Raw genomic sequence first — 15,812 nt, forward strand, 5'->3', positions numbered from 1 at the left:
GTCCATCCTTCTTCCAATTTGCCCTTTTATTTCTGCGTTTTTCTTCCTTCTTTCCTAGTATCCTACTTCCTTTCTTTTAGCTTTGTGTCACTAGCTGCGTTTCCGTGGCAATGTGCTCAAATATTTATCTATATTCTGCCAAAGTAAAAAAAAACAACAGCTTAATTTCACAATTGCAGTATTTTCATTAAATAAGAAATAAAACTAAAATCACACAGGAATAAATTTGTCATTAGTTATTCAAAATCGTGTAAACGGTGGCGTGAAACGTATTCATAACTCGGGCATCAGAGGCGTCTTACTCAGGCGTCAGAGCAACACGTTGCTTACATTTAGGAGTGGATACATGTGCTGCCTTTTGGGGAAACTGTAGCTGGTGATTTTACAGAAGAGCAACAGAAGCACTATTGCTTCTCATATTGAGCTCATTCCAACACGTTGGAATCAGATAACCTTTCATGAACTGTGCGATGCTGGTGGAGCCAGCTGCACATTGCCAATGAAACGCAAAACGAACCATCATCCTTCTACCACTTCCTGTCATATTCTTCGACGTTTTTGCCAGCAGTAACGTCCGGTTGTTGATCGAAGTTGGCATGTTTTCATTAAGTGGATTCATTTTTGTTATTCCAATTTTATGGTAAATAGAAAGGCAGCGTATGTGTCCTGCCTCCTTTTCTATTGTCTTAGGTCGGTCTCCTCCCCCCTCTGTTCTTGCTGCTCGGACAGGAACTGCACTCTAGTTTTACCTGCAACTCTCTCTTGTTGTCTCCGTGTAAATCTTGAAGGGATTAAAACGTGCTTAAGGAAATGGTTTATGGCTTTAGGCACAGCGCAAAAACATGAGGGTTACCAGTAGCTACGGGAGGATTCTCAGGAAACAGATAAAAATCCCTGGGAAGTAAATTGATGAACTGCACCAGATTCTGCTTCAGCTTCAATCTACTTTTCTTCTTGTGTTTAGAGCACAGATTGACTTAACATGGACCAATCTTGCTCTGGAGTCTGGACTTAAGTCCAATAGATTGGCTGTAGCGTGCATTTAAACTCTTTAACAGCTCAAAAATGTTTTACACCCTTGAAGAGACTCTGCCTGTTACCCCACAGCTTGATGACAGCAGTTATAAAAAATTAATTATCCCTTGAAAAATGCATTTTGTATTCACTCAGGTCATCTTTGTCTACTACCATTTCTTAGGGAACTGAAAATCTGTGAGGGGTGGAGGAAGGAAACACTTTTTAAAAATTATTTTTAGCCACAACTGTCATAAGATTTTGGCAAATTCCTACAAAATATATATATATATATATATATATATGTGAAAGTGAAGCATAATTTGCTTCACTTTCACAGTTGGCTGACGTGTTTAAAACAGAGGCAGGATATGCGCTGAGGAAACTGGCCGAGGTGTCAACATTGTTTCACTCAGTCCAGCAAAAATCAAAAAAATAAATAAAAAAAAGCAGAAGGAAATGGGAGGTTTTAGTTCGTGTCCTGTGGGAAAATTTTTCTTTTTCCAATGAAGCTATGATGAAGTTCACTGGCTGTTTGGGGATAATGGTTTCCAGTTTGATTCTGTTACTGGTTTGCTCCTTGACTTTCTTCTCCTGTGTGAGCAGCTGTGGTAAGTAAAGTTTTCTAACTGTTCTTATTTCTCCTCAGTCTGTTTATTGTAAGAGAGAGAATATATATACACTGATTTGTTGTCGCTTAAAAAGAGATTGCGTACGATCAGCAGTTTAACCTCCTGTTCTCATTTCCATTTTTAATGATCAGCTTTTCAATAGAACAATTATTCTTGCGTTTTTAGAACTTAATTTCTGGATTCCTTACTGTTTTTCTATCCATCCATCCATCCATCCATCCATCCATCTTTTTCCGCTTTATCCGAGGTCGGGTCGCGGGGGTAGCAGCTTCAGAAGGGAGGCCCAGACTTCCCTCTCCCCAGCCACTTCTTCTAGCTCTTCCGGGGGAATCCCGAGGCGTTCCCAGGACAGCCGAGAGACATAGTCCCTCCAGCGTGTCCTGGGTCTTCCCCGGGGCCTCCTCCCGGTGGGACGTGCCCGGAACACCTCACCAGGGAGGCGTCCAGGAGGCATCCTGACCAGATGCCCGAGCCACCTCAACTGGCTCCTCTCGATGTGAAGGAGCAGCGGCTCTACTCTGAGTCCCTCCCGGATGACTGAGCTTCTCACCCTATCTCTAAGGGAGAGCCCAGCCACCCTACGGAGAAAACCCATTTCGGCCGCTTGTATCCGCGATCTCGTTCTTTCGGTCATGACCCAAAGCTCATGACCATAGATGAGGTTGGGAACGTAGATTGACCAGTAAATCGAGAGCTTCGCTTTTTGGCTCAGCTCTCTCTTCACCACGACGGACCGGTACAGCGCCCGCTTGACAGCAGACACTGCGCCAATCAGCCTGTTGACCTCCCGCTCCGTTCTTCCCTCATTCGTGAACAAGATCCCGAGATACTTGAACTCCTCCACCTGGGGCAGGACACCCCCCTTGACCCGGAGAAGGTACTCTACCCTTTTCCGGCTCAAGACCATGGCCTTGGATTTGGAGGCACTGATCCCCATCCCGGCCGCTTCACACTCGGCTGCGAACCGCTCCAGCGAGAGCTGCAGATCATGACCTGATGAGGCCAGTAGGACCACATCGTCTGCAAAAATCAGAGACGAGATCCTAAGGCCACCAAAACGGATCCCCTCAACACCTTGGCTGCGCCTAGAAATTCTGTCCATGAAAGTAATGAACAGAATCGGTGACAAAGGGCAGCCCTGGCGGAGTCCAACTCTCACCGGAAACGAGCCCGACTTACTGCCGGCAATGCGGACCAGACTCTGACACCGGTCATACAGGGACCTGACAGCCCGTATCAAAGGGCCCGGTACCCCATACTCCCGGAGAACCCCCCACAGGGCTCCCCGAGGGACACGGTCGAACGCCTTCTCCAAGTCCACAAAACACATGTAGACTGGTTGGGCGAACTCCCATGCACCCTCCAGGACCCTGCCGAGGGTGTAGAGCTGGTCCAGTGTTCCACGACCAGGACGAAAACCACACTGCTCTTCCTGGATCCGAGGTTCGACTATCCGACGGACCCTCCTCTCCAGGACCCCTGAATAGACCTTGCCAGGGAGGCTTAAGAGTGTGACCCCTCTATAATTGGAGCACACCCTCCCGTCCCCCTTTTTGAACAGGGGGACCACCACCCCGGTCTGCCAGTCCAGGGGAACTGCCCCCGATGTCAATGCGATATTGCAGAGTCGCGTCAGCCAACACAACCCTACAACATCCAGAGCCTTTAGGAACTCCGGGCGGATCTCATCCACCCCTGGGGCCTTGCCACCGAGGAGCTTCTCAACCACCTCGGCGACCTCGTCCCCAGAGATTGGAGAGCCCAACCCAGAGTCCCCAGGCTCAGCTTCTTCAATAGAAGGCATGTTGGTGGGATTGAGGAGGTCTTCGAAGTACTCTGCCCACCGGCCCACAACGTCCCGAGTAGAGGTCAGCAGCACACCATCCCCACTATAAACAGTGTTGGTGCCGCACTGCTTCCCCCCCCTGAGACACCGGATGGTGGACCAGAATCGCTTCGAAGCCGTACGGAAGTCTTTCTCCATGGCCTCTCCAAACTCCTTCCACGGCCGAGTTTTTGCCTCAGCAACCACCTGAGCCGCATGCCGCTTCGCCTGCCGGTACCCATCAGCTGCTTCCGGAGTCCCACAGGCCAAAAAGGCCCGGTAGGACTCTTTCTTCAGCCTGACGGCATCCCTCACCGAAGGTGTCCACCAACGGGTACGAGGGTTGCCGCCGCGACAGGCACCGACAACCTTGCCGCCACAGCTCCGACCGGCCGCCTCGACAATGGGATTACGTTGGGGTTTACTCCGGTGAACGAGAGGGTAGCCTCCCTCCGCCTACGGGTGGGGGACGGGTCCTGACTGTAGTTTGTGCTTACGGGCCGAATGACAGTTCAGATTACCCACCCTTTTTAGTGTCCTTAGAGGGGGTACTGAAGAGTGCTCCTCCTGGGGACTCCCTTGTTCTACTGGGGGACTTCAACGCTCACGTGGGCAATGACAGTGAGACCTGGAGGGGCGTGGTTGGGAGGAACGGCCCCCCCGATCTGAACTCGAATGGTGTTCTGTTGTTGGACTTCTGTGCTCGTCATGGATTGTCCATATCGAACACCATGTTCAGGCATAAGGGTGTTCATATGTGCACTTGGCACCAGGACACTCTAGGCCGCAGTTCGATGATCGACTTTGTCGTCGTTTCATCGGATCTGCGGCCGTATGTCTTGGACACTCGGGTGAAGAGAGGTGCGGAGCTGTCCACTGACCACTACCTGGTGGTGAGTTGGCTCCGGTGGTGGGGGAGGAAGCCGGTCAGACCTGGCAGGCCCAAACGTGTTGTGAGGGTCTGCTGGGAACGTCTGGCGGAATCCCCTGTGAGACGGAGCTTTAACTCCCATCTCCGGCAAAACTTTGAACACGTCCTGGGGGAGGTGGGGGACATGGAGTCTGAGTGGACTGTGTTCCGTGCCTCCATTGTCGAGGCGGCCGGTCGTTTCTGCTAATCGGTCGAAAAATTAAAACGAATGTATATGCTGTTTTTTGGTTCTTTTCATAAATTTAGTTAGAACCGATTAATAAATATCTATCTAGCAATTACAGAAATCCACGATTTAAAATAAAAAGAAGACAAGATTATATGAAAAGGTTGGAACTGCTGGTTGACTTTGAGTCAGATATTTGTAATACTAAAAGCAACATTGAGTTATCTATTCAGCACCGTTAAAGATAAAAACCACACGGTCCTTCGAAACAGATTATAAATTACCGACTGAGAATGAACAAAATGCATGTATAAAAGACAAACGTGTGAAACAGTCCAGTGGGAACAGAATAATAAAATCTAAAGAGATTACTTCATCTTTTTGTGTGTGTGTGTTTTTTTTAAAGATCTACTGAATCCATATTTCCTTTCAAGTCTTGCGAGATAAAACAGTCCATGAGAGTCCTAGTGGTGAGGTGCAGATGCAAAACATCTGGGATGCATAATCTACATGTACCGTGTTTCTCACAGATTACAGCTGTCCAGATAAACCTGTGATGACTCCGTCCAGGCTGGTGGTGAAGTTCGGTGATCCAACCTCTGCTACATGTGTAGCCTGTCAGAAGACCTGTTTTCCCCTGGATGACGGTATTATAAATATGGAAGTTTCTCTTGGAACTCCTAACAAAAATGGAAGCACAGTGACCTGGACAGTGAACCAAATGACTGAGTGGGATTTAACTCCAAAGTGCTACTATACTACCATAATGAATTATCAGTGTTGCACTGACCTGCCTGTTACTGTCTACAGTAAGTTAATTAATGTTGCCAAAGCGTTTAGAGTTACTGTTATCCATTGTTTTCACCATGATATATTTTTATGTTTAATGTTTCATTGCTTGATGTTATAAACTGGTATTGCTCTTATTGTTTTTATTTTTTATTATTCTCCCCAGAACCTCCAGAAAGTGTGTCCTTCAGCTTAAACCCCTCTGGACCTCTGACTGAGGGTTCAGAGGTCACGCTGCAGTGTGATGTACAGGACGTCGCTCCGGCTGGAAACCTCACTGTGACCTTTTACAGAGGTCACACGCTTCTGGATCAAGTGAAAAGCAACAATCACACAAAAAAACCAGTTAATGAGATATTTTCTATGAGCTACAACAGCACAAAAGAAGATAATGGAGTCCAGTTCTGGTGTGAAGCCAAGCTGGAACTGGGAGCTGAAGGACCACAGCCCCCTCTAGTGGTGAAATCAAAGGAGACTACAGGTAAGAAATGAATCACCTCAATTCAGCTTTTGTGACATTTTAAGACAGAAGGTATTATCTAGTCACCCTCAATCACTTCACTGTATGATTCTACAATAAAGCCTCTGTTTGGGAGTAGAATGGGAAGAATCGAGTGATTTCATGATAAAAAACAACTAGAAGTTTTAAAAAAATTTAAATCTTTGTCTAAATTAAAAAAACACATTTTAATAAACTCTGCAGATATATTACAGTTTCTTTTAGTTGTAATTATGCAATCAGTATTTACATCAGCCAGAAAATGGCAGAGTAAGGCAAAGGTTTTCTAAATGATTCCAAATTGTACGTAAAGTAAACGACATCAACCAAATAAAATGATTAATGACAATATAACTGAATATTACCTTAAAAATGTCTGGGCTGCATTGTTTGGGAGATTCTGTTCTAACTCAGATATTTTAGATAAATATGAAGATATCAAAAATCAAATACAACAATACAATACAACCAGATTTTACTTCTGGTTGTATTGTTACAATCGACATGAATTCCAGACAAAACCCAAGATTAAGATGAAGATTTGACATTCACCACTCTCACCGTTTCTCTGCTATTCAATGTTTTGTACGTTTTACTGCGTTTAACTACCGCCGCACACTTTGACCAATTTCAACAATTCCCACGTCAAATTAGTCCGGCTTCTTCTGGAGACCTCTACTGCGTCATTTTGTAATTTCAACTTTCATACCGTTTATGATATTTCAACTCTCGTGCAAAATTCTGCCCCATTGAAAGGCGTTCGAGTTGTTCGGAGCTCCACAAAATTCAGCAAAAACACTTTGTGCTCTTTGACAGCTTACTTCAACTTAGAAACTCCAGTCAACTTTTAAAACAGGACAGCCATTGTTAGGCTGTCTTCAAAAGATTCAGCCAGCTTTTTGATGTCTCTTGCACTTTTTCTAAAATCACGATTAAGTTTCTAGGATGATTTCTTTTTTCTTGGTTTGTTTTGGAATGTCACCCCTCTTCCTATTTCTTTCCTGTGTTTCTCTTTTCTGCTCTTTTTAGGTCTGTCTCTCTCTCTCTCTCTCTCTCTCTCTCTCTCTCTCTCTCTCTCTCTCTCTCTTCAGCTCCATCTTCTGGTCCACTCATTTAATTGAGAGAATGCTAACGAGCAGATTAGCATTCTCTCTAAACTGTTGCAAGATGTGGGGAAAGTAAAGAAGTGTACCTTCTCAAAGCAGTGTAGCTAATCCAGACTTTTTATTATTACTTCATTGTCTAAACTGAGAAATGCAAATAATAGTTTAATATAACTTTTCTGTAGTAATAATAATGATAATAATGAATTGCTAATTAACTCTTTATTTTTGTTTCCCAGTGGATCTGGTGACGAACTCCAAGCCAACCGATGATGCTCCCAGTCGGAAACTTTGCAGGTTCATCCTCTGCTTGACGCTGTTAGTCTCTGCTTCTGTTTGAGTCAGAGTTTGTTAAGATGCGCTGATAAACTGAAATCAGTCAAATCAGCAGTTCTGACTTTCAGGGTGATGTGTGTTTCCTTGTATAGTTACATTTTATTTGGCTCAGCTCTTTTTTTAAAAAGATTTCTCCTAATTGTGTTAATATGTTCTGCATTCCTATCCTGTGGCATGGTAAACTATCGATGTGTAAAATAGCACTTTTCTACCACTTCTAATACATTTTTGACTGATATTTATGTTCTGATAGCCCTACCTAGTTATTATAACATCACTTAAAAGGAGTCTCTCTCTCTCTCTCTCTCTCTCTCTCTCATGTAGCTGAGAACGTGTTCTAATTTTCTGAGTCTGAATTTTGAGTTTTCATTATCTGTGAGACATAATCAGCAAAATGACAAGAAAACAAAGGCTTGAAATGTATGAGTAATGCTTCTAAATAAAACATTTTATCCGCTTTTTGAGAGGAAGAAATTTTGCACTTTTATACAAGTTTCTTATATTTTTAGGTCAGGAGGCCAGTCTCAGTTCTGTTAAAAAACCAAAAACCAAACACTAAGATCTAAACTAAGACTCTAAATAAATAAAGCTGATGCTTTCTACTTGCCACATTCCTTGACCTTTGCACTAAACTACAAGACACTACTGAGCTTTCTTTCGGTTGATGCATTACAAAGACATGCTTTCTGCTTGTCTTGTTTTTTCCCTTCATGTCTGCTTGTGAAGCCGGGGCAGCTGTGACCAGGCAGAAACGGTTTGGTTTCATATTGAAAATGACAGTTTCCTGACAAACATCCCCGGGAAGTGGATGTGAACGTCTGTCTCTGGGGTCTGCCGGTATCTATTACTGCAATCACTTCGACTGCGGTAACAGAATTTTCTTCAGCTTGTGTTTGACTCAAAAAAAAACATCCGCAGAGATGAACTAAACTGACTAGATAGGAGCTTAATATCGACACATTTCAGATGCTTACAGACCGAGAGCCCGTTAAGCAAAAACAGGAAATGTAAAAAAAAAGAAAAAAAAAAAAAGATGATGGACCTGGGAAACCAAGTGAAGCTGAACAGCAGAGAGACTGGACAGATGATGGAAGCGGAGATAAAACGCTGATTTTAGAAACGGGGAAAGAAGCATCGAGACAAGAAGGAGAGGAGAAGATGGAAACTGAGCAAGAGCAAGACAGACCAAGGAGGATCCGAAAATGCAGGTTAAGTAGTGAAAAAGTGAAAGAGGCTGTAGAATCACCATCAGTCGATACCGAGTGAGTTTCCCCTGCAGCGAGCTTTAGCCACTCTTCCCAGATCCCGTTATTCACTTTGTTCTACCGCCGATCTCGTCTCACGCAGGGAGAATTTGAGCTTCATCAGCCGGCCGTGGCGCTTCATCGACGGAAAGGTGAACCGGCCGGTGTGTAAGGCAATCCTGGAGGCGGTTCTGTACCACATCATGTCTCAGCCGGGCCTCACTCAGCAGACGCTGCTGGAACATTACAAAGACGCCCTGCAGCCTGTGGCGGTGCTGGACATCGTGCAGGTAAACGGAAGTTCGCTTGCGACAGGCAGCAGGTTTTACGTTCTCAGCTGGAAATGATGTCGGTTGCAGTTTGGTTGTCCTGGTTCCTGCAGGAGAAGGAGCTTTGCACTGCGTTCGCTGAGGAGAAGATGCATGCTGAGAAAATAGCTTTTTTTAGGGGGGGTTTTGTCATTTACATTTTGGTTTCTAGTTTTTGTACATCACAAATAAACTTAATAAAGTAAATGAAAGTGAAATTAGATCATTACAAAACGTCAGGTCTGACATTTTGGACAAATTCAACCTTTTTGTCTAATGACGTTCAAAAAAATGCCCATTGTGACTCTGAAATGATAGTTTTAAAAAATCAAGGAGTTCATAAAGCCTTTAATTTTACAGTTTAAATATTAAACTGCTGTTGGTCTAAAAATAAGAGGTTGACACACGAGACCAAACTTTTATTTTATCACTTTTATTTCCGCTGCGTTCAATGAAGATTGTCATTCTATTGATGGTGGAGGGTTTTTGTGTTTTTTTTAAAAAACGTGCTTTTTTTCTTATGCAACAGTTGAACATATTGTGGCTGTTTTGTTCTTTGAAAACACTGAGGGCAAAAACTTCAACTTCAATAAAGGCATTTTTTTTTTTTTGTTTTAGTTAAATTGCGCAATCTTAACATGAACGACAACATTGTGGTGGAGTCGTGCATCCTGAAGCTCAGCCTGCGAGACGCTCCAGCTCACCACGTCTTTAGTGAACAGAGTAGGTATCACAGGATTCAAAACATGCACAAGTTTTCCGAGCTGTAAAATAAAACTTTTTGTTGTCGTTTCTAGCTGCTCCGCCCTTGGAGTTGACTAAATCCGGCCCCTCGCTGCTGCCCCCTATCCTCACCCGCATCACCCTGTCGCCGTCCTACTCTCCGCCCACTGCAGAGCAGTGTGACGAGCGCTTGGTTCAGGACAGACGGTACAGCGCTCAGGACATTGAGGCGTGCGCTCGGCTCAGGAGGAGTTTAGACGAAGCCGGTGAAAAGGGGTTGGATGAACGGGACCTCCACGTCTCTCATCTCCACCTGCAGGAGGCGCAGTCTGGACGCACGAGGAGCCTGCAGCAGTACCTGAAGGTAAACGTGCAGAGCTAGTGTTGTCTATTAGCTGCTAACCTTTCACTTTTGCTTCACAAGCTAATGAAAGTGGCGCAAATAGAATAGAGATGCACTGAGATATGTGGAAATAAAATCATATACAAATATTTTCTGATCAGACACTACAGCGTTTACATTAAAAAGTGCGACTTTGCTGGGAAACTGAGTAATTAGGTTTAATCTTATTTTAAAGCATGGAAGTAACTTTTTTTTGGTCCTTTTTTCTATTTTTCTAAAGTTACTGCATGAATAACGGTAATCTATTTTTGTTTATGCAGCAAATTATGCTGCCCATATTTGGCTTATGGGCCGCAGTGGCTGGAAGTTTTTGTCACTAGCTGCGTTTCCATTAACCATAAAATTGCACAAATCGAAAGTACGAAATAAATACCATAAATAACAACACGGCAATTTTGAAAAAATGTTTTTTGATAAAAAGTTTTTGCACTACAATGAGGTAGGTTTTTTTGTTTGTTTTTTTGGCCATATCCAAATAGATGTATTTCGCAAAACTGCAATGGAAACACTTTTTTTGCATCACACGAGTCATATGATCAGCAGCCGGATGTTACTACTGGCGGAGACAACAAAAAAAAGGACAGGAAGTAGTAGAAGGATGATGTTTGGTTTTGGTTTTTCAGACAACGTGCAGCTGAATTCTCACATCATCACATAGTTCATAAAAAGTTGTGTCATTCCAACCTATTGAATACATAGGTCTTTCGTAAAATGGCCACCTACAATTTCCCCAAAACGCCGCATACGTAGCCGCTCCCAAGTACGAAGAGCTTGTCTTCATACTTGGGACAACACTTTTCTCCAGCCTGTTGTTTGGGAAAAATGTCAACATGCTGCGTGGACTGGCTTAAAAAGAAAAGAGGTTAAAAGAGAAATCTAACAGATACACTGATTGTAACTTGTGAATGAGAGAATGGCACGTGTGTGTGTGTGACTGTTTATTTATTTATTTATTTTTTGGTCCTTACATAGGTATCTGAAGCTACAGACGCCAGTGTCTCCTCTGATTGGCTGAATTATGAATATAACTTATATAACAGTTCACATCCGTTGCTGCTGTGATTTTCAGTGACTTATTGCATGAGCTAGCTTATTCACATGTGATTTTAATTGAATTTCTTATTTAATGGACAAACCACAATAGCAAAAAAAAATATTATTATTTTTTTTTTACATTAACAGAATATCAACAAAGATTTGCACACATTTGTACTGGAAATGCATCTGGTGTGATTTTTGTGGATGGGAAGTTGTAAAATCCTGGGATCCTCTAGGGCAAAGTAGATGTTTCTGATAGACGCTTTTCTGCTTCAGGATCTGCAACAAGAAGGCCAGGTGGTCCGAGTCGGGAGCCTGAGCGTCCGCTGGGTCCTCATGGAGCACGCCGACCCGTGGCTCCTGACCGTAAACTGCAAGCAAATGTCTCAGTCTCACGTGAACACCAAGAGGCGTCCCCACCTGACGAGTCAGTACAACTTCCCCTTCGCACGCAAGAGGTGCATTAAAGCGATGCAGCTGGAGGCCGAGGGACCGCCTGCGAAAAAACACGCATCAGACAAAGGGAAGCAAACGGACAGAGAGACCGGGGCTGATGGACCTGGGAAACCCAGTGAAAACGATGCAACCGGGAAACCCAGTGAAGATGATGGAACTGGGAAACCGAATGAAGATGATGGAACTGGAAAACCCAATGAAGATGATGGAACTGGAAAACCCAATGAAGATGATGGAACTGTGAAATCCAGTGAAGATGATGGAACTGGAAAACCCAATGAAGATGATGGAACTGGGAAACCGAATGAAGATGATGGAACTGGGAAACCGAATGAAGATGATGGAACTGGGAAACCGAATGAAGATGATGGAACTGGGAAACCGAATGAAGATGATGGACCTGGGAAACCCAGTGAAGCTGAACAACAGAGAGACTGGACAGATGATGGAAGCAGAGATAAAACGCTGATTTTAGAAACGGGGAAAGAAGCATCGAGACAAGAAGGAGAGGAGAAGATGGAAACTGAGCAAGAGCAAGACAGACCAAGGAGGATCCGAAAATGCAGGTTAAGTAGTGAAAAAGTGAAAGAGGCTGTAGAATCACCATCAGTCGATACCGAGTGAGTTTCCCCTGCAGCGAGCTTTAGCCACTCTTCCCAGATCCCGTTATTCACTTTGTTCTACCGCCGATCTCGTCTCACGCAGGGAGAATTTGAGCTTCATCAGCCGGCCGTGGCGCTTCATCGACGGAAAGGTGAACCGGCCGGTGTGTAAGGCAATCCTGGAGGCGGTTCTGTACCACATCATGTCTCAGCCGGGCCTCACTCAGCAGACGCTGCTGGAACATTACAAAGACGCCCTGCAGCCTGTGGCGGTGCTGGACATCGTGCAGGTAAACGGAAGTTCGCTTGCGACAGGCAGCAGGTTTTACGTTCTCAGCTGGAAATGATGTCGGTTGCAGTTTGGTTGTCCTGGTTCCTGCAGGAGAAGGAGCTTTGCACTGCGTTCGCTGAGGAGAAGATGCATGCTGAGAAAATAGCTTTTTTTAGGGGGGGTTTTGTCATTTACATTTTGATTTCTAGTTTTTGTACATCACAAATAAACTTAATAAAGTAAATGAAAGTGAAATTAGATCATTACAAAACGTCAGGTCTGACATTTTGGACAAATTCAACCTTTTTGTCTAATGACGTTCAAAAAAATGCCCATTGTGACTCTGAAATGATAGTTTTAAAAAATCAAGGAGTTCATTTTACAGTTTAAATATTAAACTGCTGTTGGTCTAAAAATAAGAGGTTGACACACGAGACCAAACTGTGCTACTGTAACAATGGATGGTTTCCTAAAAGGTTTCTAGAATAGAATAGTTCTTTATTAATCCCAGTGGGGAAAATCACTTGTTACAGGAGCAGTGTGGGATTATAGTTGGTCTTTTTTTACAATGTGGGATTGTACTCATTCTTTTATTACAATATGTTGGTGTTAAGGAAATAAATAGGTCTTACCTAAGGTCAACCAAGAACGAAACAAAATGCATTTTTTAATTATAATTTTATTAAGAAATGAAGCAAAGAATATGAGCAGTGACTCCCCTGGCGAGTCAAAGGGAAGTGAGGAAAAAAATGAAAATGCTCTTGCAAAGAGGGGAACAAAAGGGAGTATCCCACCAGCTTCAGTTTACTTCACAACTCTGGTATTTGTACTGGCAGACTGTGAGGGTTCAAACAAAGTTAGGAAATACCCTTTCTTATGAAGGGCTCTTTATAGTTAAAATTGACTGATTGATTGAAATAAAGCAAAGTTTGTCGTAACAGTTGGTCAGCAGGTATTGAAGCTTATATTAATTAACTGACTATGATCTATATAATGATATCATGGCACGACTCTGCTGTTTGTCTGGAATATTATGTGTGGCCATTTCTGCGCTGGTCAGGACAACCCAGGCAGAGATAGTGTGGTTCCAGGTCTTGCATCTGGAGCTGCAGAATCTCGGGAAAAACAACTCCTTATCAGGACGTATGACTCATAAAACTGGAGCTGTTAAAAGTAACACAAGTCATTAGTTATGCAAGTGGACAGAAAACAGTTTGTTTGCAGCTTAAGGTGTGGCTGACATCTATAAAATTGAGGGTAATCAGTATATTTGATTTAAACAGATGTTTTCCATCTAATCTGATTTTAAGATAATTAAAGCAAAACTGGTAACTGCTCAGACTGACTAATAGCTGCACCTGAAGCAAATGTTGGCCTCACACACTACTGACTGAGAGGCTGGATGCACCTTTCACCTTTTTTTTAAAAAAAAATATATTATTATTGTTTTATAAAACATACCATGTTACAGTTTCCTTCCACTTTATAAGTTTGTATTAGTTTATAACATGAAGAAACAAAAGAAAATGCATCAACGTCTGAAGTTGAACATGGCAAAAGAGGAGAAGAATTACCCTGTAATTAAAACTAAAGTTATTTTATTTGGCAAGAATTGAATTAAACTCGCACCACTGACAGCCTCTAATTTTTGACAGCTAAGATCTGGTTTTCTGTTTTCCCATCAGGCTCTTATAGAATTGGGGTGCGTAACGAAGAGAACATTAGTTAAAGACCCTAAACCTTCGCTGTTCAGCGGTTCTGCGCCGGCCAGCAGGGGGAGCACTGTGTCGTTGGAGGAACCGGACGCCGTGTTTTATGAGCCCACCATCAGCTGCTGCCTGCAGCTCTGCAGGGTGCTGCCCAACGAGCGACACTGGAACGACAATCTGCTATGAAGCTGCTGGGCCTCCTCGGCTCGCACAGCCCAGGAGGACTGTCAGGATTATTTTTTTTAAAGTTTGCTCTTTTGTCTTGAGTAAGAAGTTGTAAAACGTAATTTCTGCGAATGTTTTTTTTTCTCTGTAAAGATATGGTTAAAAGCCAGCACTTTGTTTAGTTGTATTCATTTAGTTGTATTAATATTCTCTCAGTGCTTAATCTGTATGTTTAAAAGTCTAAATAAAACAGTTTTTTTCTAAAGATACAGTACAGACTAAAAGTTTGGACACACCTTCTAATTCAATGGGTTTTCTTTATTTTCATGACTATTTATAAGGCAATAAATCCCACTTATTAACCTGACAGGGCAGGTTGACCTATGAAGTGAAAACCATTTCAGGTGACTACCTCTTGAAGCTCATCAAGAAAATGCAGAGTGTGTGCAAAGCAGTAATCACAGCAAAAGGTTGCTACTTTGAAGAAACTAGAATATAAGGGCTATTTTCAGTTGTTTTACACTTTTGTTTAGTTCATATTTCCACATGTGTTATTCATAGTTTTGATGCCTTCAGTGTGAATCTACAATGTCAATAGTCATGAAAATAAAGGAAACTCATTGAATTAAAAGGTGCGTCCAAACCTTTGGTCTGTACTGTATGTTCCCTGCTTTCTCTTTTGACTCCTCTTTCCTTTTTTGTCCATCCTTCTTCCAATTTGCCCTTTTATTTCTGCGTTTTTCTTCCTTCTTTCCTAGTATCCTACTTCCTTTCTTTTAGCTTTGTGTCACTAGCTGCGTTTCCGTGGCAATGTGCTCAAATATTTATCTATATTCTGCCAAAGTAAAAAAAAAAACCAACAGCTTAATTTCACAATTGCAGTATTTTCATTAAATAAGAAATAAAACTAAAATCACACAGGAATAAATTTGTCATTAGTTATTCAAAATCGTGTAAACGGTGGCGTGAAACGTATTCATAACTCGGGCATCAGAGGCGTCTTACTCAGGCGACAGAGCAACGCGTTGCTTACATTTAGGAGTGGATACATGTGCTGCCTTTTGGGGAAACTGTAGCTGGTGATTTTACAGAAGAGCAACAGAAGCACTATTGCTTCTCATATTGAGCTCATTCCAACACGTTGGAATCAGATAACCTTTCATGAACTGTGCGATGCTGGTGGAGCCAGCTGCACATTGCCAATGAAACGCAAAACGAACCATCATCCTTCTACCACTTCCTGTCATATTCTTCGACGTTTTTGCCAGCAGTAACGTTCGGTTGTTGATCGAAGTTGGCATGTTTTCATTAAGTGGATTCATTTTTGTTATTCCAATTTTATGGTAAATAGAAAGGCAGCGTATGTGTCCTGCCTCCTTTTCTATTGTCTTAGGTCAGTCTCCTCCCCCCTCTGTTCTTGCTGCTCGGACAGGAACTGCACTCTATTTTTACCTGCAACTCTCTCTTGTTGTCTCCGTGTAAATCTTGAAGGGATTAAAACGTGCTTAAGGAAATGGTTTATGGCTTTAGGCACAGCGCAAAAACATGAGGGTTACCAGTAGCTAAGGGGGGATTCTCAGGAAACAGATAAAAATCCC

The 15,812-nt window shown here is 43.0% G+C and overlaps 3 protein-coding genes across 3 annotated transcripts; all 3 read left to right on the forward strand.

Moving 5' to 3' along the window:
- Positions 1-1,357: 1,357 nt before the first annotated feature.
- On the forward strand, positions 1,358-8,204 carry LOC116720638 (vascular cell adhesion protein 1-like). The gene is made up of 4 exons (XM_032564014.1): positions 1,358-1,625; positions 5,099-5,377; positions 5,524-5,838; positions 7,199-8,204. Exons 1-4 carry the CDS (start codon positions 1,529-1,531, stop codon positions 7,297-7,299), a joined length of 792 nt encoding a protein of 263 aa, XP_032419905.1. The 5' UTR covers positions 1,358-1,528; the 3' UTR covers positions 7,300-8,204.
- Positions 8,205-9,469: 1,265 nt separating this feature from the next.
- LOC116720639 (general transcription factor 3C polypeptide 1-like) lies at positions 9,470-9,967 on the forward strand. Its single transcript, XM_032564015.1, has 2 exons — positions 9,470-9,570; positions 9,645-9,967. Exons 1-2 carry the CDS (start codon positions 9,486-9,488, stop codon positions 9,950-9,952), a joined length of 393 nt encoding a protein of 130 aa, XP_032419906.1. The 5' UTR covers positions 9,470-9,485; the 3' UTR covers positions 9,953-9,967.
- Positions 9,968-11,257: 1,290 nt separating this feature from the next.
- LOC116719391 (general transcription factor 3C polypeptide 1-like) lies at positions 11,258-14,479 on the forward strand. The gene is made up of 3 exons (XM_032561896.1): positions 11,258-12,087; positions 12,173-12,359; positions 14,026-14,479. The coding sequence occupies exons 1-3, from the start codon at positions 11,258-11,260 to the stop codon at positions 14,233-14,235; spliced, it is 1,227 nt and encodes a 408-aa protein (XP_032417787.1). The 3' UTR covers positions 14,236-14,479.
- Positions 14,480-15,812: the final 1,333 nt, after the last annotated feature.

This window comes from Xiphophorus hellerii, chromosome 5 (genome assembly GCF_003331165.1).
Source record: "Xiphophorus hellerii strain 12219 chromosome 5, Xiphophorus_hellerii-4.1, whole genome shotgun sequence".
Lineage (NCBI taxonomy): Eukaryota > Metazoa > Chordata > Actinopteri > Cyprinodontiformes > Poeciliidae > Xiphophorus > Xiphophorus hellerii.

Bases quoted from the DNA above. Each gene is read 5' to 3' on its own strand.
- LOC116719391 (XM_032561896.1), top strand. From the start codon at position 11,258: ATGTTTCTGATAGACGCTTTTCTGCTTCAGGATCTGCAACAAGAAGGC. The intron at 12,088-12,172 runs GTGAGTTTCCCC...CGTCTCACGCAG, and splicing joins TCACCATCAGTCGATACCGA to GGAGAATTTGAGCTTCATCA. The intron at 12,360-14,025 runs GTAAACGGAAGT...TTTTCCCATCAG, and splicing joins CGGTGCTGGACATCGTGCAG to GCTCTTATAGAATTGGGGTG.
- LOC116720638 (XM_032564014.1), top strand. From the start codon at position 1,529: ATGATGAAGTTCACTGGCTGTTTGGGGATAATGGTTTCCAGTTTGATT. The intron at 5,378-5,523 runs GTAAGTTAATTA...TATTCTCCCCAG, and splicing joins CCTGCCTGTTACTGTCTACA to AACCTCCAGAAAGTGTGTCC. The intron at 5,839-7,198 runs GTAAGAAATGAA...TTTGTTTCCCAG, and splicing joins GAAATCAAAGGAGACTACAG to TGGATCTGGTGACGAACTCC.
- LOC116720639 (XM_032564015.1), top strand. From the start codon at position 9,486: ATGAACGACAACATTGTGGTGGAGTCGTGCATCCTGAAGCTCAGCCTG. The intron at 9,571-9,644 runs GTAGGTATCACA...TGTCGTTTCTAG, and splicing joins CCACGTCTTTAGTGAACAGA to CTGCTCCGCCCTTGGAGTTG.